This window comes from Benincasa hispida, chromosome 9 (assembly GCF_027475165.1).
Source record: "Benincasa hispida cultivar pf3 chromosome 9, pf3_genome.v1.1, whole genome shotgun sequence".
Classification (NCBI taxonomy): domain Eukaryota; kingdom Viridiplantae; phylum Streptophyta; class Magnoliopsida; order Cucurbitales; family Cucurbitaceae; genus Benincasa; species Benincasa hispida.
The window spans coordinates 42,824,941-42,851,797 of NC_143486.1; the positions used below are offsets into that span (position 1 = coordinate 42,824,941).

At 36.6% G+C, this 26,857-nt stretch overlaps 1 protein-coding gene and 1 pseudogene across 13 annotated transcripts in view; one reads left to right on the top strand and one right to left on the bottom strand.

Annotated features, from left to right (window-relative positions):
* Positions 1-460: 460 nt before the first annotated feature.
* The window catches only part of LOC120085645 (exocyst complex component SEC5A-like), a 31,438-nt gene continuing 5,041 nt past the window's right edge, over positions 461-26,857 (bottom strand). The window contains exons 3-22 of one of the 13 annotated variants that reach the window (XR_016532018.1): positions 24,690-24,784; positions 23,998-24,192; positions 23,545-23,672; positions 23,300-23,458; positions 22,650-22,754; positions 19,601-19,675; positions 11,199-11,336; positions 10,911-11,099; positions 10,588-10,731; positions 9,920-10,046; positions 9,624-9,834; positions 8,681-8,796; positions 8,352-8,586; positions 8,025-8,121; positions 3,160-3,237; positions 2,919-2,975; positions 2,552-2,701; positions 1,994-2,203; positions 1,181-1,460; positions 461-753 (exon numbers count right to left, since the gene is read on the bottom strand). Coding sequence is in view for 5 of the 13 variants with exons in the window: in XM_090317645.1 (XP_090173771.1) it covers positions 1,251-1,460; positions 1,994-2,203; positions 2,552-2,701; positions 2,919-2,975; positions 3,160-3,237; positions 8,025-8,121; positions 8,352-8,586; positions 8,681-8,796; positions 9,624-9,834; positions 9,920-10,046; positions 10,588-10,731; positions 10,911-11,336; positions 19,601-19,675; positions 22,650-22,754; positions 23,300-23,458; positions 23,545-23,672; positions 23,998-24,192; positions 24,690-24,784 (2,818 nt within the window). In the remaining 8 variants the exon portion in view is untranslated. Of the gene's footprint in view, positions 993-1,035; positions 1,461-1,993; positions 2,204-2,551; positions 2,702-2,918; positions 2,976-3,159; positions 3,238-8,024; positions 8,122-8,351; positions 8,587-8,680; positions 8,797-9,623; positions 9,835-9,919; positions 10,047-10,587; positions 10,732-10,910; positions 11,337-19,600; positions 19,676-22,649; positions 22,761-23,299; positions 23,459-23,544; positions 23,673-23,997; positions 24,193-24,689; positions 24,785-26,857 lie in introns of those variants that run through there. The other 12 variants (XR_016532017.1, XR_016532019.1, XR_016532020.1 and 9 more) reach the window with 12 other exon arrangements.
* Positions 11,436-12,892, top strand: LOC150033826 (uncharacterized; annotated as a pseudogene).

The window sequence follows — 26,857 nt, forward strand, 5'->3', positions numbered from 1 at the left end:
TGAAAATTCAAAATAAAGGAATTGGTATCACCCTCCCTGGTTGTGATGAGGGAAGGTAGATGAAGGAGACAGAGGAGAGATGAAAGAAAGATAAACAGAGACATTATAGTAATTAACCGCAGGTGGCATATTTGTTAATTTACCATTGACTAAGGATAATATAGTCCAAAAATATTTTTCAAAAAAGATGGCTTTTTAATATATATATATGTATATAATTTTTTATTAAGAATAATTTATGACATTAAGTTTTGCTCAAAGGTTCACCCCTAGGTATAGAAATTTAAATCTCCAATTACAAGGAGTACTTGCCAATAACCATCGAGTAACATTCACAAGATATCACAAGATTTGGTCCCAAAAATTTAGGAACACTTTGAAAAGAAAAGAGGGGGCAAAATTTAATGCATAGACAAACTATACCTTAAAGAAATATTATCAACTTTAAGCAGCTTTTCAATTTGACCGTAAGAATTATAGCCTTGTGCCTCAATTTCTTTAATAATTTATATCTTTACAAGCAATTTTAGATCTACGAAACATTGAACATAAGATCAAAGTAAATATTTTCATTTTTCAAGTCCTATATTTCAACAATAAAACATTATGAGTTGCATCTGCTGGTAATAATATTCATTTTTATTAACATCAATGAGAGCTAAGATTCTAGTTTACCATAAAGCATACTCCTCTATTTCCTGCAGTACACCATGAAAGATTTACACCCAACTTTGAGTACTGCCACCTTTGAACCTGCCACGAGTTCCGGATTGTGTTTACCTTTTCATGTTCCGAAATCTAAATGACCAAAGTTATAATGCTGCTTCTGATTGTTTCCTGATCTGGCAAACCATAGATAAACAAATTGAAAACTAAACTCTAAACTTTTTGGAAAATTGTCAATAACAATCGAGCAAGTTTTCAAAATTTAGACAACCAGAGCACAACAATCAAGACTCAATATTTCCAAGATCGAAAGCAGCCATTGATAACTGCATAAAACCAAGGAAATCGAACATATTATTAACACAAATATTCGTTGAAAAACATTGCATAAAACTCGGGACAAATTATGAACAGTACCACATCACTGAAATAAATAATAGACAAATCAAATACAGCAAAAACCAACCATGGAAAGAATAAAACTAGGACTACCAATGAAGATTTAATTACTTACAAGAATGAAGGAAAACCAAAATGTAGTCGTGCATTGACATAGAAAATCCATCAAACGAACAAGAATAAGGCTACAAGCGACGCCTGCTCCGGGATGAGAAACTCGGAGACCCGGTGGGAGTTGTGCCTCCTCTATAAGTGGCATTAAATGAAGTGTAAGCTGCCTTGGCTGGTTCAGGAACCGAATCTAATGGAATTGACTCTGCGAAGCAAGCAGTGTTTATTCGTGTTCTCTCAAGCTCTTGTTGAAGCAACTCTGTGCTGTACTGCTGTGCCAGTGCCTGTAACATAGAAAAGATATTCGCCTTAGCCCAATGCACAGAACCGAAGTAAAAGAAAAGACATGGTTGACATATGAACCAACTATCATGTGGCAATTGGTAAAATGATATAATTCTAGAAGTTGACGTAGTTTTCCTACTCCTTTTTAGACCATTTCATTATAAATTAGAGAAATAATGAAGTCCTTATGTTTTTTTTTTTTGTGTGTGTTCTTTCAATCTAGTCCCATACATCTAAAAATTTTTTGAAGCTGTATACCTTTTTCGTTGGTAAATTTTAAAATGGGCAAATGATAAGCTTCTAATACCATTGAATTTCTAAATATTAGATAAAATAGGATTCCATCTCACACCAATTACAACATGCACCAAGGGAAGTGGTACAAGTTAAAAAGAAGGGACTAAATTGAGAAAACTCTGAAACATGAGGGACTAAAAAGTTCATGCCAAATCTAAAATGATAAAGAGTTGTCAAGATATATTTTTTAACTTTAACATGTTACAAGAATGTAATGTAAAAAGATGTTCCTTACAATGAGTTCATCTGGGGCAGTTGCTCCTTGTTGTCGTTCATCTATAGCTTCCTCGCTCCCACGAGTTGGCCGACGATTATGGCCTGGATTATCAGCTGCCTCTGTCACACTTTCAGTAGCTTTCTCCAAAAGCACTCCTTGCAAAGACTTCAAAGACTCTCTAGCGTCGGATGTGAAATAAGGATTTAATATGGTCTCAAAGTACTCAAGCTGCAAGAGGAACACAAGGCAGCAAATACCATTACAGGTTAACCATCTAAATGAAGCTGCTCCAATGCACATTAAATATTTATCATACATGCCCCATTGAACAAACAAGGGACGTGATATACATGGCATATTTCCTTCAGCTCGTTATTATTTTACCTTTTTTCTTTTTCTGTTGGAATTGGAGGATGGACAATTTATTTATTTGATTGCAGTTGATACAAACCAACTGTTCATTTTTTCTTGCAAGTTCCTCGGTTGAAATCTAAAGACATGAAAAACATCCTATATTCGACCAGAATCATATGCCAACGCAGATTTCGCTCCCCTAATGTTAAACATTAGTTTTACCTCAAGCATGAGTTGACAGAAACCATTTGTATCAAGTGACCGTAGCTCGTTTGTTCCATTTTCATCAAAAATGCTGAGAAAAGTATCAATTAAACCTTCAACAAGAATGCCTAGTGTCTTGTCCAAAAGGGGCTTACAACCAGCAAAAACCTGAAACAGTGAATTAAAACTAAGACTATAAGAGTCAACAAACCAAAACTAGTAATTAGAAGGATGGAAAGAAGCAAATGGAATGAGAACAAGAAAAGTGCAGGAGCCTTTTGTCGATGGAAATAACACCATCAGGAACGAAAATCAGAACAATGAGAATGCAATTGTTCACTTCTTGCACATAGTTGGTAATATCCTAAATTGATGATAAGATTACCTCAGCATGGACAGACACAAGAGTGTGGAGTAGCTCGACAGCTGCATCACGCACACCCTTCAAAAAGAAAAAAAAATACAAGGAAAAAAAAAAGATAAGGAAAGGAAAAAATAACGAAAAAGCAGAGAGCACTAGTTTAGGTGCTAAGTATCGAAAGAATAAAAAAATAATAAAAGAAAATAAGAGGTGGTGCTATCAGTAGGAGCACTCGTGCGAACTATCTCCAGTGCAGCATACTTACTTTAACTGCAGGAGCAGCTCCCCAGTGGACTCCAGAATCCAATAGATAGTTAGTTGCAGCTGTTCTCATCAAGTTTGCCTGATGTGAAGAGAATCAACAATTAGTGCATGGATAAATAATGATTGAAAAATAAAAACTATCTGCTAATGTTCATGACCATGGAAAAGAAAACGTTGAACAATTATAAACCATCTAAACAGAACTTTGCAAAAAGCTCTGTAATTTTGCGATGATATTAGGAAAGATTTTGTTTTGTTTGGCTTTTGCCTTTACTTTTGTTTTGGCTCCTCTTGATCTAGCTGTTCTTTTTCCTTTTTTTTTCCCCTTTTTCTTATTGCCCGGTCGTGAGATTTATCATTGGATCTATAAGATTACAATTTTTCATAAAAGAAAAAAAGAAAGCATGTGATAGCTTTACATTGAAAGAAAAAATTGAGGAAATTTTTATTGAATATTGAAATTTCAAATAATACTCAATATTCGTTGGATGAACTAACTTATGTGCAATATGAGTATTTATGTACAATTTTTCATAAATACTATTTATGTGCAATATGAGTATCAATTTATCTTTAAGCTCTTAATAATACAACTGATTAGGCTAGAAGAGGGAATTCATCAACATTATCAAATAGAAACCAGTTTACTTTGTTTTATGGAAATTTGAGCTCATGGTCTCGGTTTGGGAAATCCAAAAAATAGAAATTTGGCTCTATTACTAGGTGGTTTATTCATGAACCAGAAGCTCTTTGGTGTAAAGTAAGAAAAAGTATTCACGGTATCAACTCACACTGGTGGCAAATGTCAGGGAAGTTCGGCTTGAGTTTTAGAAACCCATGGATTAGTATATCCAAAGTTTGGTTAAAATTTAATTACCTTGCTGCTTTCAAATTAGGAAATTGTAGATGAATTCATTTTTAGCTTAATTCTTGGATTAACGAGTTTTCATTCAAGTCGAGCTTTCCTCAATTGTTTAATATTGCCTCATTGCCCAGGGAAGAAGTTACTTGTTCTTGGAACCTTATTTTTCATGGATTGCTCAAATAAGAAGTTTCAGATTTTCGGGTCATTGGATTCCTCCGGGAGATTCTCGGTTAATTTCCTTTCTAAGCATTTAATTTCTGTTTCCCCAATGGTTAAAGAAGGTTATCAAGCCTTGTGGAAATCCAAAAGTCCCAAGCGCATAAAGATTCTTGTTTGGATGATGTTTTTTGGTTCACTCAATCGTTCTGCTACTCCACATCACAAACTTCAGAAGCATTATTACCTCCCTCTATCTCCCCTCTGTGTTTGGCTCATGGTGAAGACTTGCAGCATTTGTTTTTTTTAATTATCATTTATCACCATCTTCCTAGTGGCGATTATTCTCTTACTTTCAGCTTCATTGTGTTTTTGGCACCTCATTTCGGGAGAATACCATCCAAATTTTGGTTGGTCTACGCTTGGCTTCTTCTTTTTTTTTTTTTTTTTTTAATGAAATCAACAACTTTCATTGAGAAAAAATGAAAGAATACAAGGGCATCCAAAAAAAACAAGCCCACAAAAGCACCCTCTCTAAAGGGTTTCCAACTAAGTAAAGAATAATTATAAAAAACCTTCGAGACCGAAGCCCAAAGCAAAACATGAAACCTCACTAAGGACCAAACCTCACTAGAATCCTTTTCCAGAACTCTAAAAACCCTATTGTTCCTCTCCCCCACAAACATCCCACTCCAACTAACCACAAAAAACGGCTTCTCACTAAAAGACGGATGGAGGAGGAACTCCCTAATTATCACACGAACATCTTTTTGGCCAACAATCTAAACCTCAAGCTCCTGCAGGAAGCAAATCCACACAAACCTCGCAAACCAACAGCCCAAAGAAGATGATTCAGGTCTTCCTCCACCTTCCGACAAAGAATACAGCAAAAAGGACCCATTAACGAGGTCATCTTCTTAACAAGCCTATCCAAAGTGTCCACCCAACCTAGTAGAACTTGCCAAAAGAACTTAATTTTCTTTGGTATTTTAATCCTCCAAACCACATCAAAGAACGACTCACTAACAAGAGATGGATCCAACAACAACCTAAAAAAGGACTTACAAGAAAAACCCTCAATAGGATTAGAACTCCAACCCAAACATCCCTTCTCCCCCTCCCTAAAATTGCACTCTTCCAACAAAGAAAGGAGAGAGGAAACCACCATCGTCTCCCTATTGTCGTCTCCCTATTAGATAAATGACGACGGAACCCGAAAGAAGAAAGACACAACTCTCCAACCAAACTACACTTGGCTTCTTGTTCTCAACTCTTATGGTCCAATGCAATTAAAGCTCCTTTGTCTGAGATTTGGTTTGAATGAAATCAACGGGTTTGTAATGATAAATCACTTCCTTGGCTTGATGGTTTCGGTTCAGCTCGTCCTTTTGCTTCTTCTCAGTGTTCTCTACCTAAAAATTTTTCTAATTATTATATCCAAGATATTTGTTTGAATTGGAGAGCTTTTATCTTTCTAATTTAGTTTTGTACTCTTTAACTTTTATGTTAGTATCTTGTATTTTGAGTATCAGTCTCTTTTCATTATATCAATGAAAAGTCTTGTTTCTTTTTTTTTCAAAAAAAGGGGGAAATTGAGCTCTTATCGAATAGAAAGGAAAGAAACATAAGAATATTATACCATTTCTTTGTAAACTATAACAAAAAATTTGTAACTTGGTTTTCTTGGTAAGAAAATGATTCTTATTAAGAAAGTTGAACTGGGAAAAAACAATTACAAGATCTCCAATTGAGCTATTAAAAAAGAGAAATAATCACAAAAATCCAGCTTGTAGAAACTCGAGAGGGAGTATTGAAATGTAGAGTAATCCTAAGCTCCCTCTTCCAAGAGTCTGCATACCCTTATAACCATCATATCCTCTCAAGCCCTAAATAACAAAGCCAGCTTGCTATAAAAGTTTCCCTCCCTCCCTATATATATATATATATATTAAAAATAATAATAATAAAAAATAAATAAATAAATAAAAATCCCCATTGTGAAGGAGACCCATTTCATTGCATCGGTTCATTCAAATTTTTAAGAGCTACTTTGAATACTAAATATCACATTAAATATTCAGGATTCTTTTTTCTAAAGCAGAAAGCTTCCCAACTATATACATTTAAATCTCCTTTTCTATTCTATTTTTTCTTTTTGTCCTCCTCCATTTTTTCGGGATAGGAAACAGAAATATATCTATATTCATATCTGAAACAAGATTTCATGATGAAAAAGAAAAGTAAAGCAGAACATAAGGTTATCAGTCACCCTCAACATCTTTTTGACCTACAGTAAAAGAAAATTCATCTATCAGTTCGGCATTTCTTCACTATAAATAAATATACATCTACACCCTTCTTCAAACATTACTAAGTCATCAAACTTGTCTCGAACATTCTTATATCTTTCAAACTACAATATCCAGCATATATCTTTCAAACTACAATATCCAGCATATATCTTTCAAACTACAATATCCAGCATACCGACAAACAAAACCAGTAAACAACAACTTTTATGGAGCCTCTCCATTAAGTTAAAAATAATAACAATAATCAATCATTTAAATTAAAATATTTATACATAACTAAATTCAAGATCATATATAAAAATAAGTTTCAAGAAAAAGAAAATGCATGATTCGCATTGAATGTGGAAAAAGACATCATATTTGTGAATAACAAGTGGTTAAAAACCCAACTCAACTTGGTGGATTGAATGAATTGTGTGAACCAAGTCATAGCGAAACTGTAAGTTACCACAATTTCAAAACCACACACCTGACAAAAGGATGCTGCTTAAATTTAGGAGTAAAAAGACTACAGAGCTAGAAGCATGATGGAACAATCTGAACCACATGCTTGCCGAAAAGACTATTACAAAGGGACAAGAAAGTAGCTAACAAAGAATTGGGGAGGGGGGTGGGGGAGATGGAGAGTTATAGAGCTTTGAAAAGGAGACGATGTAAAGAATATGGGTGAAAGAGAGAATTAAAATAAAAGAACTATGTAAGCTGCACGTTTGAACAAGGCTCTTCTTTTCTAGTTTTCTTTTCCTTTTCCTTGGATGATAATCTCTCTCCAGCGACTAATATATATATATCCACATCTTGAGAAGCTATTTCAAATAAGATGTTACTTGTTTAAACACATAAATTATCTATAATCGATGCTGAATATTTGATTGTGAAGGAACAATTAAATGTGCTACTATACATCAGCTTGAGAACAATGTGGACCCCTCTCTACACACTGATATAGCCAGTTTAGAAGATTTTGCATTGATGGTTTTATTTCTAGAGGTGTTTTTGATTGAGCACCAAGCAAGTCAGTTTGTTTGGGCTTCATTTTCAAGCTAATCTTCGAGTTACAAGTTTTTCCTTCTGTTGGTAGTCCATTTGGTAGGATCTTTCTGTCTCATGAAGTTTTGGAACGGTATTAAAGTATCAAATAGTTTTTGAAGTCCTCTTCGCTACTTTACATTGTCCTTGTTGCTCTAATATTTTCCTCTGTATCTTTTGTATTTTCAAGGCAGCCTTCCCATGTATTTTCTCCTTTATGTAGCTTGTCCATGAGCATTAGTCTCTTTTCATTTTTCAATGAAAAGTTTCATAAAACATGTGGACCCCACTAAGGTTTGTGAAGATGTGGATTACTCACTCCTCTTTTCAAAATGTATGCAAGAAAGGTGGATTACTCGCTCCTCTTGTCAAAATATATACAAGAAAGGTGGGACTCAGGGATGATGAGAATATACTTCTAACAAAAAAGCAGGAATCAGTATCGATAGTTGTTGCTCTAAAGTAATAAATTCCATATAAAATTAGAATGGATTTTAGCAATACCTTTGCATATGTGTACTGTTCAAGGACCTTTTCTTCAAGTGCAGAAAAGGACATAACAAGATCTTGGAGGTCACTGGTATCCTCCTCAGTTTTTACCCTAGAATGAAGGGAGGGTGTTAGTGGAGAACCCGCAAATACATAGAACTTTTCAGCATCCATAGTCTCAATCACAGGGAGTTCAAAGTAAATCAAAATTAAAAAATATATAAAGCACTTCAGTTAAATATTATACATCACATGTCAACCATGAAATTTTATACCACATCTAGGAAAAGTATTATTAGAAACCTGAAGGATAAAACAGTATATCTGCTGGGGAAACACTACCTAGAATGCGACCAAATATGCTTGTACTTGCTGTACAATTCACATGAAAGCTCATCTTTGCAAAAACCAATATTGCTCAAGACTATTAACAATTGTTGATGTGGATTCACAAGACTCCCAGGCATATCTAAAAGTAGCTTTTCTTGCAAATCATGAGAAAATCCATTCTGCAAGTGTGGACTGTCTTTGTTTTGTTTGTTTTGGGTAAGCCCACTTCCAATATTCTCCAGATGACCTAGACAAGGTATGCACAAAATGATGTATATCATAGCTATAATTAAGAAATATTTTCATGCAAGTATAACAAAAGAAGTTGAAGCATATAGTACCTGCAAAATCAAGGAAACAGTTCAAAAATGCAAGTCTAACAGATTCCTCAATTTCTTGAAGTAGAAAAAATATTTCCTCCGACTTCGAAGCCTCGCTTGTTAAAGACTGAACCATACTGAAATTTAATGTAACTGAGAATCAGTTAAATAGAAATAAGTATTATTCTTTCAAAAGGAAGTTTTTGTCTACATCTCCAAAGAAGGTAGATCTTGCAGTGACATTTTGCTAAACCGGATGTGCATGTATAAATTTCTCTTACGAATAACTGAAACTTCATCCTAATAAAGAGAATAGATAAACATTGCACTCTATGCCCAAATGCCAATATATTACTTATGAACCAGGATATTATCTTCCCGCTCTCATTTCTCATTACGTGTATCCACACAATGATTACATATCCTGTGTTTCATAGTACACGATAACAAGTACAAAAAGAACATCAAAGCAATGCAATTAGAGATTTCCAATTATTTGAAAAAAAAAATGAAACCACATACCTGAATCTATCGAATGCCAGTATAATTAATTATAGCACTAATGACTTTCATCTCATTATTACGATAAAATGAAATTATATCAATATCAAATCAGGTTATGGGTGGCATTTCATATCTTCCCTTTTCTATTTCTTTTTAATTTCAATCTAACCATCATTACTTGACTTCAACGTTTATGCATGGTAGTCACAAACATAAACCCTTAGCGCATCATACCAATGCAGTTAGCAATTTCTATTATTTTAAATGTAAATGAAACCCCATATCTGAACAAATCTCACTATCACAAGCCCGAACTAATTTTTTATGGCATTGTAAGGCATTAATATATATAGAATAGTCGTCAAAGAGCAATAGATACTCCTGTGATAAGACCTCTGCTTTATTCATTCTCTTCTTTGTGGTACAAGGAACAGAAATACAGAAAGCTTCAGAGACTTACAAATTTATTTGATCCATTGCTGACGACATGATAGATCGAAATGCTAGAGGCAAGAAAGAGATTGTGTATGGAGATTTATTCCTCTCAATAATTGACACAGGGACCCATGTTTCATCTTTTGAAATTTTTACAATGGAAGCTCGCATCCAGGCACAAAGCCTTAAAATATAAATCTTTGTCACCTCTGATTGAAGCGTTCGCAGTGCAATTACTGTAATCACAAAAAGAAAAAGAAAAAAACATGTGAATGATTGCAGCAGGCAGACAAAATTTAGATATAAATGATGTCTAGATACCAGCACTTGAAGGAGCTGATTCCTTCACTTCGAAAGCTTGGCATGCGCTAGATATTTCATTTATGGCATCACTCATGTACGGCAGAAGGATATTTGATTCTTCAAGCTCGCGAAAGGTGCTGTGAACCTGACAAGTTAAGTATTTTACATAAATTTACTAAGGGCATGTACACCATGAAGGAACCAATTGTAAACAGTAAACACTGACTGATTAAGTTCGTATCTCTGAGTAGCCAAAACAAAAGGACATTTTCTTAAAATCCAGCTCAAAAGGGAGAATATAATTACGTATAAAGGACGCAAAATAAATATTGTAGTAATTAGAAGATACAAAAAAGGTATTTAGTTGTCCTCCCAAGGCCAAGGAGATAAAAAACTTCTCCCTGCTAAGTGATGCAAAAAGAAAATAAAGGGTAACTACAAAATTTCCAGTAACAAAAGCCAACTACATGAATGATAACCCCTCCTCGGTGTCTTGGGGAGATACTCTCCCTATCTTGAAGAGACATCTCTTCACGGATGGTAGGAGAGTACCCTTCAAAAACAGAGTCAATAGTGATAACCAAAATGCTTATAGAACATCAGTAAAATTATAGAGACAAAATCATCCAGTACCATAATTGCAGTGATTATTAAGATATAAGCATAACTGTCAACTGCACTCTCACCTTTACTTCATATGCAGATAGTGTACTGCGTATCATCCCAGTAACTTCCTCGAGAGAATGATTTGAGTACTTCCCCTCGCCAACCTTGTCCTCATTTTTGTTAGCCGAGGTGTTGGCATTTGATTCAGCAGAAACTTGAGAAGACTGAAATTATCGAAATCGAGCATCAAGATACATGGAAGTTAAGCAAAACTTAATCTTATCCTCACAATCACTAAGAATTAGAGAAGTGATTTAAAAATAACAGATTCACATATTCAAGACAACTTGCAGCAGATCACGAACTGATCTGGCATCTTGACGGAAAAAGCATGTCAAAATACCTTGGCAAATTTCCCACTGAAAACAGAAAGAGCAGTTTTCCAAAACACTGGTATGTGATGGATAAGTACAGCAGTCAATCTCTGAATATATCTAGCTCTAAGAGCATCAACTTCTTCACTATATACTTCCACAGGTCCTACACCCACTGGGAGACGACCATCCACAGCAGAAGAATGATCAATATCTGACTGACGACAATAACAAAAAAAATAATAAAAATTAAGGACAGTCAATTTAATAAATTTGCTCAAATTATCATAAGAATCATCTTTACAGATTTCACCTACAGATTGATCAAGATCATGTTGAATCTGCCGCCATCTTGCATCAGCAACAGCTCTTTCACGCATCTTATTATTCAATGCTTCCATTCTTGACTCGTGATCTAAGGTGCACTTTTCAAGAAAACCTCGTATCTTGTGATTCTATGAAAGAAAACATAAAGTAGCCCAGTGAGCTGATCGTTTTTTACTAAATCTAAAACCTTGACTTCCAAAGTAATCAATTCACTTACACATGAAAGGATGAGGGGAAAGGAAAAGAAAAAGATACAGATCAGGAAAATGCATTTTATTCCCTTCATTATGTTAAGAAACCATTCCAATCATCACCAAAAGTTATACAGAACAGAGAAAAAATCGGCTACAAGCAAAGGCTTTACAAAAGGTGTTCCAGGCTCAAGTGTGGATGACACTTATTAGTTGTTACCATCGCTAAGGCCAATGGTTCGATTCTCCAATATCACAATTGTTGAACTCAAATAAAATAAAATAAGTGCTCAACTTTTCATCAATAAAAAAGAAGATAATTACAAACTCCATGGAAACTGGCAATTAGAAACCAAGATTATCACTCACATATTTCCTAGAAAATTTCCAAAGACGTCACCCAACACAGGAAGCATGAGTGAGAACCAAAAAGTGTCAGTCACATGCTCCCAATGCTCGAATTGCTAAATTCAATCAGCCATTTGTAGTAACCAATGCATTAAGAACTGGCTTAGGGGTTGTTTTACAGCGGAAGAAATGGTCAATTGTCTTCTTTAGTCACATTTTGTCCACTACAGCTTGGGCTAAATCCATATACAAAGGGAAATTGGTGGTTGTAGTACACTGCTGGTGCCCAATTTGTTGGGTAAGAATTTATTGTCTGGACGGATCAGGGAGCTTTAAGATATCTGTTAGAATCAAGAGTTATCGTCGGAGTATCAACATTGGAAGTTACTCAGGTATGGTTTCGAGATGAATATAATTTGGGTAAGGAGAATAAAGCTACAGGCACATCATCTCCTTAACCACCAACCATAGTCAATTTGGCAACATTATCCATCCATGACATCTTAGATATAGATGTTGAAACGATTAAAGAGGAGGTTGCAAAAGACATTTGCCACACATGTGGTAAGGCAGGACATTGGACCAGGGAATGCATGGCTCCCTGCTGCCACCTGAGGACTTGCGGCATTGCAATAATTGCTATAAGTAAGGTCATCTAGCATCTGATTGTACTAATGAGAAGGCATGCCAAAATTGCAAGACAGACCATCTTGCTTGCAATTGTCCAAATGAGCCTATTTGCAACTTGTGTAATGTATCAGAGCATGTGGCCAGACAGTGTCCAAAGTCCAACGTCATCAGAGACCAAGGAGATTGAGGCATCAGCAATGGTGATGGCAGTGTATGAGATGGTGTTAGTGGTTGCCGAGACCTTATGCGTTGGCACAGCTTGGCCATATGAGTAGGGATTGCATGGGCCCTTTGATGATCTGCCATAACTGCGAGGGACATGGTCACCTGGCATATGAATGCCCTTCTAGCCGATTTATGGAGCATTATCCCAGGAGGTACTGATCTTCGGAAGTGCTAAACATGTCTTCAAGATGGTTAGACCTTCTGACTTTACTTTGAGTTTAGACAATTCAAATGCTAAACTCTATAGATTGCTTTACTTGCTTGCATTGTACTATTTGCTTGTGCGATTTACCGAACACTATTTTACGCTTTAGACGATAGATTTCCAGTAATGTTGATCTTGGTTCTATAATAATTGTCGATGAAGAAACTGTGCATTTATTGATCTATGCTTTGAGACATTTTTCCCAATGAATATTGGAGTTCTTTTGCTATTTTCTTTATATTCTCCAACACTATAGGATCAAAGTAGTCATGTTGTTGTGTTCTTGAGTATGTTTCCATCTCATAATACGTATATGAATATATGACTGATTCTTTGATTTCTTGAATAGGAATCAACCTTTCTTGGTCATGTTCTAACCAAATGAGTAATTTCGAGCCTTAAATGTCCTTTTGGGGTTGTAAAATCTTATTCTTGATGATTCTTTAATTTTCTTCTTTCTTGGCGTGAATTTTAAAGGTTTCCCCTAAATAGATGTGGGTTGTTTTGTTTGGCAACGAACACAACACTCAAAGCTCCCTCTTGTGATAGACATCACCAAGAGTTTCCCGGTCTTCCACCAACGGCAATCAACATTGGCCCAAACAGTTGTTCTAATACCAAATTAATGTAGCCTAAGTAGCCTCAAGGAGTATGTTAGGTTCCAGCTCCTGTAACCAACTTAAACAACATGAGAAACAAGAATTTACACCAGAAAAATAGGGTATTCACCCTTATCGACAATTATTTATATCCCAGGTGAATGTTTGCACAAAAACTATAATGACTCAGCCACTAACAAAAGAAAGAAACCAAAACAAGGATTCAAAAAAGAAAAGAAAAACCCAACAACACCAGCCAAGTCGAGAGGGCTAGCTTTCTCTCCTTCGGCTTCGAATGCTTCACCTCCAAATTATTTCCTGCCCTCTATGCCTCCCTCCCTTCCGTTATAAAGCACAGCCTCGTGGTCCCCTCCCCCTATGATTCCCTCATCCAAACGGTTATAATCTTCCTCCACTATCCTAGGAGTAATCCCTCCTTTACCCCTCCTCTTGTATGCAAGCCATGCTTCTTTTCAACACTGTCCCCATCATTGAGAATAATTCCTTCCAAAAATGACTGAGGAAGATTTGGTCTCGATCTGTCACTATGGTTTTGGGAAAGTCGCATGACCTCTTGGATGAAAGCCTCAGCCACTTGCTTTGCAGTGAAAGGATGTTTTAATCATACGAAATGAGCATACTTGCTAAGTCTGTCCACAACCACCATGATAACATCAAATCCTTCTGATTTGGGCAACCCTTCTACAAAATCCATCGTTAAGTCATCCCAAACGTGTTCAGGTATAGGTAACGGTTGTAACAGCCCAACTGGTTTCAAGGATTCTGCCTTATTCCGTTGACACGTGTCACATTGCTCCACATACTTCTTAATATCCGCCTTCATTCCCTGCCAATATACTTCCCTAGACATCCTCTTGTATGTTCGAAGGAAACCTAAATGCCCACCGAGTACCGAGTCATGGAAGGTATGCAACATCGAGGGTATCATCGAGGATTTCTTGGACAGCACCAATCTCCCTTTATAAAGTAGCTTCCCATGACACAACTGATAATTGGCCTTTCCCTCAAGATCTTCTTTGAGTTTAGCTATTATGGCATGGAGCTCTTCATCTTCTTGGACCCCACCGAGTATCCTGTCAACAGCGGGTAAAGCCGGTGCGGACATTGCCATCAGTTCTTCGGTATGGGGAATTCGGGAGACTGCATCAGCTACTTTGTTCGTGAGACCAGGCTGATACAAAATCTCAAAATCATATCCCAACAATTTGGTTAACCACCTTTGCTGTGGTTGTACTTCCCATTGCTCAATCAAAGATTTCAACGCCTTTTGATCCGATACTACGGTGAATTTGCTTCCCAAGAGGTAATGCCTCCATTTTTGGACAGCCAACACTACTACCATCCGTTCACGCTCGTAGACCGACTTTCCTTGTGCTCGTGGAGACAGTTTTTTACTAAAATATGCAATTGGCTTCAAATTTTGAGTAAGCACTACTCCCAACCCATGCCTCGAAGCATTCATTTCAATCAAAAAAAGGCATTGAGAAGTCTGGTAACGCTAGCATCGGAAGTGAAGTCATGGCCTGCTTCAGTTCTTAGAAAGCGCGATTCGCTCGCTCGTCCCAATGGAAGGCATTTTTCTGTAATAACTAAGTCAGAGCTGCTATTTGACCATACTTTTGTACAAACCGTCAATAGTATCCCGTGAGGCCTTAAAAACCCCTCAATTCTGTTACTGTAGTAGGCCTTGGCCATTGCAACATCACTTTTACTTTCTCCCCATCGGCTTCCACCACTTCTTGTGACACCCAATGACCGAGATATTGAATTCTAGGCTGAAAAAATATGCACTTCTTATTTGCGAATAGTTTATGATCTCTCAAAAGCTTGAAGACCACAGCCAAATGGGTTTCATGAGTGGTAATGTCAGGGTTGTAGACTAGTATGTCATAAAAAAAAACCAAGATGAACCTCCTAAGGAATGGCTTGAAGATCTGGTTCATCAATGATTGGAATGTTGCTGGTGCATTAGTCAATTCGAAAGGCATGACAAGGAACTCATAATGGTCTTCGTGCGTCCGGAAGGTTGTCTTCTCAACGTCTTTTTCCCTCGTACGGATTTGGTTATACCTAACCTTAGGTCTAGTTTGGAGTAAACCGCAGAACCATGGAGCTCATCAAGTAATTCCTCGATCACTGGGATAGGGAATTTGTCAGCAATCGTTATTTGATTCAATTTCCTGTAATCAGTGTTTTTAAATGCCCAAGGTGCCTTAAGGCACAATGGCCCTCTAGAACCTAGGCGCAAGGCGCACAAAAAGCGCGGGCTTTTTTTTGTGAGGCGCACTATATATAAAAATATTACATTAAAAAGATAGAGTATAATTGAAGTGGAAATATGGAAAAAAGGGACCCAAAACACAAGAAACTAAAACTTGATCCTTTTAGTTAATAAAGAAGGAAAATCCTTAATTATTACTATTTTTTAAAAATAATTGAAAAGCCCCAAGGCGCAGGGCTTTGATCCTTGGGGCTTCACAAAAGGCGCGCGCCTAAGACGTGCCTTATTTTGTGAGCCTCGCTTTTCAAGGCGAGGCGCCGGACCTGCACCTAGGCGCACGCCCGAAAGAGCTTTTTAAAACATTGCCTGTTATCCACACAAGATCTCCAACTTCCATCTTTCTTCTTCACCAATAATACTGGACTAGAATAGGGGCTTCGACTAGGCCTAATAATTCCCACCTCGAGAATTTCCCCAACAAGTTTCTCGATTTCTTCCTTTTGCTTGTACCCATATTTGTATGGTCTTATATTAACTTGTGGTCGTCCTTCCAAGGTGTTGATTTGATGATCTACTTCTCTTTTGGGAAGGAGTTCGATTGGTACCCCAAAAATATCTTCATTCTCTTCAAGCAGGCATTGAATCATCATAGGTAGCTTTTCCACCCCTTGAGCAGCAACCTCTTCAATCACATCCCGATCATCCGCTATTTCAACATTCTTAAACTCGATTAGAAACCCAAGGTCCTCCTCCTCCCAAACTTTGGCTAGGGCCTTTAGTGATATTTCCGAGTGAGTGAGTGTCGAATCCCCTTTTAATGTTACTACTCGATCCCCTTCCATGAAGCTCATAGTTAACGAGGGCTAATGCACCCCCATGAATCCTGTAGTGTAGAGCCACTGCATTCCTAGGACCACATCCATCTTGCCCAGGTCAATGGGAAGAAAATCAGTTGTAATAATCAATTCTTGTAATATTAAAGTAATAGATTTACATATCCCCTTGCTCTGAAGCACTTCCCCATTGCCTATCACCACACCATAATTTCCAATGATAGTTATTGTAAGCTTCAGCTCATTGATTAGCCTGTGATGAATAAAATTATGCGTCGCTCCACAGTCTACAAGAACGATTACCTCTGTTCCCCCAATGTTTCCCCTCACCTTTGTTCCTTGTAAAAACCCATCATAGAACGCAAGGATACCTCAGCATCTTCTACCACTTTGATCGTTTTAAGTTCTGGTGCTTCTTTTGCCTCTTTTTCTCCAGTTTGATCCACTACCTCATCTTTTATGGTGATGAATAACATCAACTCACGATTCTCTCTTAATTTGCAACGATGACCGACCTAGTATTTCTTGTTACAACGAAAACAAAATCCCTTCGCCACCCGTTCTCGATACTCGACGTCAGACAATCGTCTGACTGGGGGTTCATTCTTCGTAACATTCCCTTTGCCAGGAATAGTAACCTGTTTGGTAGCCCCCAACTGAGTAGTCGTTACGTTCGATTTTGTGGATGGGCTATCACTTTTGTTTCCGATTTGGCCGTCCTTTTCCAACCCACTAATCCCCAGCTCGGCCAAGGCTAACTTAAGCACCAAGTTACGATCACTAATCAGTTGGGCCTCGTGCATATTGGCGTCCAAGCCCACCGGGTGTCTACTAATGACCTCTGCACGTATCGTCGGGTCCAATCCATTCAAGAACGCGTCGACAAGAACCTCTTCTGCCATCTCCGGTAGTGGGGCCGAGTAAGTCACAAATTTCTTCACATAATCCGCATAACTACCATCTTGCTTAATCCTCAGCAATCAAGCTCCAAGGCTCCCCTCCATCGAGGGTCGATAATGTTCGAACATCCTCTGTTTAAGCTCCTCCCACATTCCAATAGGTCTCCGATTATGGCTCCACCTAAACCAGTCCACCTCCTCTGGCGCGAAGCAAAACTCACCACTGCCACTTTCACCTTCTCCTGATCACTCGAAGTAATGCTCAGCACAATATACCCACGATTCCAGATTCTCACCGTGGAAAACGGGCATTTCCAGTCGCTTATACTTTTATCAGTGCCTCCACTCCCCACCTGATGAGTAGACTCGACTTCCTCCATCTTTCCCTTGTTTTTGCTTCGTGACCCTTCAGCAAGTCTCTTCATTCCTCTTCATCGAACTGTTTTCCCTTATATCCTCGAAGAGTTTTTCCACGCTCTTACATAGACCCAAGAGCAGGTCCTTCATAGCTAAAATCTCCTTCTCCGTGGCTTCGACCCTTTCCTCGATCTGTTTCTATGCCATTTGCCTTGTTCACCCTAGGATTTTAATGGCTCTGATACCAATTTGTTAGGTTCTAGCTCTTGCAACCAACTTAAACAACACAAGAAACAAGAATTTACACCAAAAAAAAACAAGGTATTCACCCTTATCGAGTATTATTTATATCCCAGGTGAATGTTTGCACAAAAACTTGAATGACTCGGCCACTAACAAAAGAAAGAAACCAAAACAAAGATTCAAAAAAGAAAAGAACCCAACACCACCAGCCAATTCGAGAGGGCTAGCTTTCTCTCCTTCACCTCCAAATTATTTCCTGCCCTCTATGCCTCCCTCCATTCTGTTATAAAGCCTCGTCCCCCCTGGTTCCCTCATCCAAACGGTTATAATCTTCCTCCACTATCCTAGGAGTAATTCCCCTTTTACCCCTCCTCTTGTATGTATGAATGATCGGGGGTCTAATAGAGTAATCCTCCAAGAATCAAGATTGTGAATTTCTTATTAGAATGATAATGTGCTTCATACAAAGAAAACCCCTATTTATAGAGCTTATTACAAATGGGGGTAAAAAAGGAATTAATCTAGAAGATTATCCAATTAACCCCGTTCTTACTATCACCAAACCTGATGACAATTTTGGTTACTGGATGTCCATGGGCATGACTGAGTTACTAGCCAATTGGAAGAACTTGCCAGCTCATGAAGCAACCTGGATCAACTCAACAATATTCTCAGCCAATTCCGAGAGTTTCACGTTGAGGACAAGGTGTCTCGACCCCGATGGGTGATGTTAGGCTACCAACGGGTGATTTTAGGCTACCAATTACTATCTAGTATACTCAAAGGGGCAAAAAGGACAATGTGCAACCTGCAATTTAGTTACGTGAGGAAGAGGGGGGCACTGAGAGAATGTTTGGGCAGTAATTGTTAGGGAAGGATAATAGCTTTCATTTTATACTTTTCATATTGAGGAAGGAGAGATTACCCACCCTCTCAAATAGGTTGGGATTATGTTGTATTGCCTTAGGGCTTTTCTTACTCTACATATAAATACAAGTAAGGAGATACCTTACTGTTTCCTTGGTCTCTGGCCTATTTTAGTACCCATGCCCAAATTCAAAGAAAGCTCCCTAAAACCGAACCCTTGTGGCATAGGAGAAGTTGTTAAATGACCTTTTTCTTCACTGTCTGTGCTTTTGTGTACAAGGGCTAGTGTTTCATTTTAAAAAGCTTGGGCTTGGAGCTTGGCCTAGAATGGATGATTGGTAGGTCGAAGCTGTATCAGGTTGGAACCTTAAAGGCAAGGCAAAAATTCTATGGGACCGCATAGTTAAAGTTTTCTTATAGCCTATTTGGAAAGAAAGGAACCAACCAACATTCAAAGATAAGTTTGCTTTTTCCTATTCTTTTTGTAATAGTGTGGATATTTTTTTCGTACTTACAGCCTTGTCTTGATTATGATAGATTGGAAGGCAAACTTCTGTACTCTCTTTGGTTGTATCTTCTTTCCTTTGATTAATATATACCATCGTTTCTTAAAAATATTATTAAAAAAAATTGAAAAAAGAACAAAAGAAATCTATATACCTCAAAAGACTCTGCCCAATATAATATTAATTTCAAGCCACATATTGGATATATGATCAGAAAATCCAAATGCCATGAGGAAGCACTGTTTACCTGTATGTTTAAATAATGCCACACAGGATCTGATTCAGGCTCCAGCTCCAATAGTAGTCTTACAGTATTCTCAAGCTATATATCAAAAGAATAATTAGCCACCCCCAAAAAGATAAGTAAAATAAATAATAAATAATAAATTAAGTTAAGGATCCAAAAGTTTGCATACATGTACAAGCGACAATTTATTGTAGTTTTGGACGGAATTAAGAAGGAAGAATAAAATTTTAAAATGTGCTCCTAAAATTGGGAATATATTTAGGTACAAACATATTTTTACAAAGGTAATTTTAGAAAGAGAGGCTATAGCTGTCTGTTTAGTTTCCGAAATTACCCCGTGAATTATACTAAGTTGATCCATGGGTTTTTCTGATATTGAATTTTCGCAGGTTGCTTTGACCCAGCCACCTTTTATTTAAGACAATTTGTGTACACTCTAATAACAATCGCACAGCTTCAAGATATATAATTATGTTATTCAGTTCCAATAATAGAAAATGCATGAATTGAATTTGTTTTTCCCAAAATAAAAAAACGGACGGTTGTAAATATAGCAATCAAGCCCAAAATATTAGTAGATATAGCACAACTGAAAAAAAAATTGTAGATATAGTAAAAGTTAGATCCAGCTCTCAGAGTCTATCAATGATAGAGTCTATCGAATAGCAGTATATCATTGATAGATTTTATTATCGGTAGTAATAGACCTATATCACTGATATTCAGCAATAGACTACTATCACACTGATAGAAAGTATATCATTGATAGAATGGTATCAACGATAGAATTTATCACTAATACTCTATTACCGGTAGACTCTTTCAATGATAAATGATACTCTATCACTGATATAAGGTCACCAGTAGACTCTACCAATGATTAGAGTCTATGACTTATAGGCTTATATTATTTGAAATCTATAAACGATAGCCAACGATAGATATCACATAGTATATAGAAATCTATCACTCATATAGAAGGCTACTTATAGACTTCTATTACATACAACTTCAATCATAAACAGTAAAGTAGTAGTTTAATTATTTCTAGTTCTTATGGTTGCTTTGAAAAAGAGATTGCATCAAATTAATTTGAATATTTTGTTGGGTTATCAATGAAAGAGATGGAGAAAACAAAATTGGAGGAAGAAAGTGAGCAAATGAAGAAAGAAAAGAAAAATATTTGTTTGAAATCTATCAGTGATAAAAGAGAGAATATATGTTAGTGATTGAAATCTCCACGTCATAATAGTCTATCATTGATAAATTTAGGTTGTGAATCAAAAGTATGTTGGTGATAGACTTCTATTACTAATAGACTTCTAACTATGAAAAGTTCTATAGTGATAGACGCCGACATGGGCATAGTTTAACTGGCATAAGACAGACTTTTGATTAAAAAAGTCAAAAGTCTAAATCTATTGTGCTCAAAAAATATAATGATAAACACCAACAAAATAACAAGAGAGGGGGAAAGGAACTTGTAGGGGTGTACATGGGTCGGATTGGGTTTGGAGAGTTTTTTGGACCAACCCGAAAATTTGAATTGGTCGTTGGCTACCCGAGAGACCCAAATAAGGTCTCCAACCCAACCCTTGAAAATTGTCGGGTTGGGTTGTCAGGTTATTGTTTTTCTCTTGTTAATTTAAAATACTTAAATTCATCTACAACACATGACTAATAACTAAAATTGAAATGCATTTATAGTTTGATTTTATGATGTTTTGGTCTAGTCTTGATCTTATTCCTATATTGTTAAGACACTATGTCATCTTGTATTACCTATTACTGCTAGTTTTTTTCTATTGGGATGTGATGAGGACACTATGGGTGTGTCAACCTAGTTGAGGTATCCGGTGTGCCTGCTAATCCCCTAGTCTTCTCGGGTTCTAGTTTCCTTGCATGTTATATCTCATTGTAATTCAAGCATCAACCTCTTTTCATTTCATCAATGAAAAATGTTGTTTCCTTAAAAGTAAAAAATTAAAAAAAATTATATTTAGAAAAAAAAAAAAAAGAAAGAAAGATAAAACTAACTAACTAACTAATAATCCTAAAAGGAAAATACTATTAATATATATGTAATTATGGTTAGGTTGGGTCCACTCAAAAAAAGTTATTCAACCCAAGACACATTCCAACCCGACAAATATAGAAAAAATTTAACCCAACCCAAAAACCTTACAATTTGGGTTGGATAGTCTAGCTATTCAAGTTTTCAGGTCATTTGAACATCCCTAGGAACTTGTAAAGAAGAGAAAAGTCAATGAAAACCAAATATAACTAAAGAAAGAAAACATTGTAGAAATTGGGCATATAATGAAAATTAAAGAAAATTAATAATAAATTGAGAAGAAAAATTTCGATGTTAATCAAGAATGAGAAACAAGATTGAACAAAAACAACAGAAGAGATCATTTGAAAAAAAAAATCTGAAGCAAGAGGTTAGAGGATAGAATCTCCCAACAACACATATTGTTGAACTCAGAAAGAAAACAAATGTATAATAGGAATAAAAATAAAATAAATAAGGAGATTTAAGAAATTGCTATATTTGCCATTCTTTAAAAACGTCACGATACACTTAATTATTAGCCCTAAAAGTGCTACTCATTGCAATTACCTTAAAAAAATGCATGCATTAATCTACGATTTCAACTAAAAATTGCTCGAGCAGAAAGCAGCACTAGGTACTACGTTCTGTGTTGACCAATTAGAAAACAAAACCATAATCAGTAACCATGTATATGATGCAATCAGTCTAACTGAACTAAAGCTGATGGAAAGTCTAGAACTGACAAAGATGCAAACATCATTTCTTTTCTTCTATATGAAGTTATCTGAAATATATTTCCGTAACTAGAATCTTGCAGCAAGATTAAATACTACAAAAAGAGCTGACTATTTCATTTGTAAGCAATAAGTGTTGCTCCCAGCATAGACTATAAAGATGCTCGTGACAGCCATAAGGCATCAGGAAAATATCCAAATGTGTCTATCCTGTAATGGATCAAGTGAAAATAATGAAAATGGTTAAAAGAAAGCTCACGTTTGTCAAATCTATTTGTGGGTCTTCCATTGACTTGTAAAGTGTGCCTTTGAACTCGTGCATCACTTTTTCAACCTCCTCAAGAACCTTCTTCAAAATTCCCACCTGAAACTAACACTTAGCAATGAGAATATTTAATTGCCAACAAGTTATCAGTATCCAACTTCATGTCTCTAACTTACCTTTGTTATACATTAGACCTCGGGAACTATACGATGTCATACATCAGATCTTGTGAAATGATACTTAGAAACAAAGAACTAAATTGACTGTGCAAAAACAATGAAGACACATGGACAAAACCTAGTGTATTCCCATAGTCAGACTGACGATAGTTTATATGCAGTGCACTGTAAATGGAGAGAAATTTGCAGGAGGGGCATCAGGATAGTTGAGAAAAATTAATACTCAAACTACAATTTCAAAAGCATGACTCGGATGAGAGCATGACGAATGGAGGAAGTTATATACAAAGATTTGAAGAACAGAACACTAGGTTCCTTTGCAAAAGCAGATATAGAAAACAACTCTTTTGACAGTTGACAGAAAATTAAAGAGTGGCTTCAGACCAAAAATCAAAATTCCTCCCTCATGCATTGTGGTAAGACATTATGTAACAAAATATGAGAAGGTATAGAACTGAAGTTTACATGAGATGGCAAAGCAATTGACTTTGCTTTTTTGTATTCCCGAACTGCCAGGTCATATTCACCCTTACTAATACTGGTGCGAATGGTACTTGGCAAGTTAAAGAGTGTTCTGAACCTTTGCAGCATTCCTTGGACTGATCTGATCTTTTCAGCTTGTGCCTAACAAAAGCAACTTTATATGATCCATTTCCAATCAATAGTTCAAAGCTTCAAAACCCCTTGCTCAGTTTTGAAACTATACTGACCTGTCTCTCAAACAGAGACTGAAAAGCTCGATTGGCTTGCTTGCTTACTCCTTGAATACAATTAAACAAATGTGAAGTTCCAGAACCTTCAGGGTCTTCTTCAATTCGTCTCAACTTCGACTCAATATCTACGAATTAAAAACATCACCATCATGATCAATAGGATAGACGATGTGATATGAACCAACAAGCGCATCAAATTAGTATTTATATTGTCTTCAATAATTATTGATGTAATTTTAATATTTTCCAATTTTATCCTTTTTATGACATACTAAGTAGGGGTGTTTTTTTTCATTTTGTATCTATGATGTGACATTAGGGTTTCACCGGGAGTTTTAGTGTTTGAGAATTAGAGTTTCACTGATAGGGTTCCTAATTCCAATTCAGTTATCACTGTAGCCAACAGTCATATTCAGCTGAAGATAAACATGTCAAGTGATTGTTGCATACCATCAATTGTTGTTTTGCATGATACAAAGCAGTCAAAGTTGTCTTTGACTAATTGTTTTCTTTGTTGCGTCCGTCCTTTAAGGTCAGTTTTTAAAGCAAAAGCGCCTTTCTCCAAGTCTCCTGCACTTGTGTCTTGATGTATCCGAGAAATGAAAAGCTTTGCATCAAATTTTTCAGAGAAATACAGCAACTTCTCTGCCAACGTGCATATAAAATATGTCAGCACCAATTCAGAAGTGGTAGCCTGAAGTACCTAACTTATCCAACACCAAGAACATCAAGTGCAAACACCCAACCACATCTTAATCTAATATAAACTCTAATCTTACAATAAGATTATGCATCTCTAACAAGTAACAAAGCAAGAGAAAACATTTCATAGCCAGTGGGAGCGAAGAGATATAAAGTCTAGGAGCAACCAGAGAAGGAGCAGTATAGATAACATACTCTCCCTAAATCATATACAATCCAATCCTCATTAAACGAACAGAAGGAACAAAATTGTGAGAACTTAATATGACTCTGAAGTCTGAACAATGACCTTTCAAGGGCTACAGCTCAAGCCCAAAGAAGCTTAATGGGATATCAAGCATTAGAGTATCACCACAGATGATCAACTTGTTCACTTCTCATGAGAAACAATAACAATCTGAAAATGAATTTGAACACCAGGACCAAAAAAGAAGATATACCTCGTAAGGTACCATCGATGAATTCTCTCTCAGATTTAGAAGGAGAGCTCTCAGATGCCTCCGTGATCAATCTTAATGATCTATTGTCTATTACTCTGTACATGCAACACAAAACCACATTAAGGAAAATTTTTATATAAGCTCTTTTTTCTTTTACAAGAAACAAGCGTTTCGTTGATATGAAAAAAGAAAGAAAGGAAAAAAAAGTTCAAAGATACAAACTGAGTGACAAAAAAAGTTCAAAGATACAAACTAAGTGACAAGAAGAATCAACAAATTCTTACAGTAGCCAAAATAAAGCATTGAAGAACAAAGTGCCCAAGGGAGAAACTATCCCAACAGTAGAACCACAAAGACCAAAAGGTCACTAAAGCTAAAGCCCCATCCATCGGAAAGCAGCAGCTAACCCACTATCTGAGGGACCAAATTCTGGAAAAGAAGTTGCTTGATGTTTAATTTGATGACAACACTTCTTTTCTTTTCTTTTTTTTCCCTTTCCACTCATCAATAGTTTCACGTGTGAAAAGAGAGGACTCTAAGAAATACCTACCAAAAAGAAGGCTGATTAATGTTCTGAGATGGTAAGTATAGTCTGTTGATGTTTATTAACCATTCGGCCAGCTTGCTTCATTTAGAAAAGGCTACCTTTTTAGTCCCTAAATTTTTAGGAATAGTTGCATTTGGTCCATAAGGTTTCAATTTGGCCATTTTAATCCCTCGATTTTACAACCTTACATGAACGAGATCTTGTACAATCTAAGTCCGTTAATTTTAAAAAATAGGTTTAAAAGGTCTCTCTTCCTATTTTCTACATTAATTGAGTATGTTTTTAATTATTTTAAATACATATTTAAATTTAAAAAATTTTAAAATAAACATTTTGCTCTCTCTCACTTTGAATCCTCTCTCCTCCCCTCCCTCCACCATTCTTCCCCGTCACCCCATTTCTAGAAAAACTAACGGAATTGAGAAGATCAAGTAAATTGAAACTGTAATTCAAATACCCATAAACCAAATCAGCTCCCCAGTTTCCAACAGTTGTGTACCCCAAATTAAAAACCAATTTTGCAAATTGGAAGACCAATAGAAGAGCCTGAAGAAGACAACAAAATTACAACAATTTCGAATTAGAAGTCAACAATAAGAGTTGATTCAAGCAAGATGAAGACCTCGTTCTCAGAGGCTTGAAGATGAGAAACAGAGAATGAATGCTTTACATCCATGGCGGTTGTGGTGATTCTTGAGCTTGGAACAAAGTTTGTTGAAGGTTTGCAGCAAAAGTGTTATAAAGGCAGATGGAAGAGGAGCTCCCCCATCAACGCCCAAACATTCCTCCGGCGAGCTAACTCAAAATCAAACTCCTAAAAGGAGTTCCACAAAATCTCGCAAACTGATAGTGACAGTCCTAGAGAAGATGATCCAGATTTTCCACTACCTTCTAACAGAATACAACAAAAGGACCCCTTAATGTAGGCATCTTTCTAAAAAGCTTATCCATCATGTTCACAAATCTGAGAAAATTTGTCAAGTAAAGAACTTAACTTTAGTTAGAATCTTAAACCCCCATAACACATCAATGGCCGACTCATTAGCAAGAGAGGGAACCAATAATAACCTAAAGGACTTGCAAGAAAAGCACTCTAAAGGATTAGGATTCCATACACGAACATCATGTCTCCCAAGCTTATTCCATCTCAAACTCGGATTAGGAAGAGTGCCCTTGAACTACAGATGGCCTTCCTTCTCTTCTGGTTAATCCTATGAATCGGTAATCGGATCGGCACCTAAAGTTTTTTTTTATGGAAACAACTGCTTTTATTGAAAAAAATAAAAGAATACAAGGCCAACAAAAACCACGCCGATAGAAAAAACCCCACTAAAGGGCATCCAACTAGGTAAGATATTGCCTAGGGAATAATTACAAGGCTTCGAAACTAAAGTCCAAGCCTAATGTTAAACTCTTCAAGCAGAGGAAGAAGAGAGGCAACTTCTGTTATTTCCCTATTGGACAACGGACGATGGAAACCAGAAAACGAACACAAAGCTCCCCGACTAGACCAAGAAATCAAAGATTTGATGTTTTTTAAAGGAAGACGAATGATATAACTGAGGAAACGCATATGAGAGGGATCTATCCCCCACCCATTGATCTTCCCAAAAATATGTTT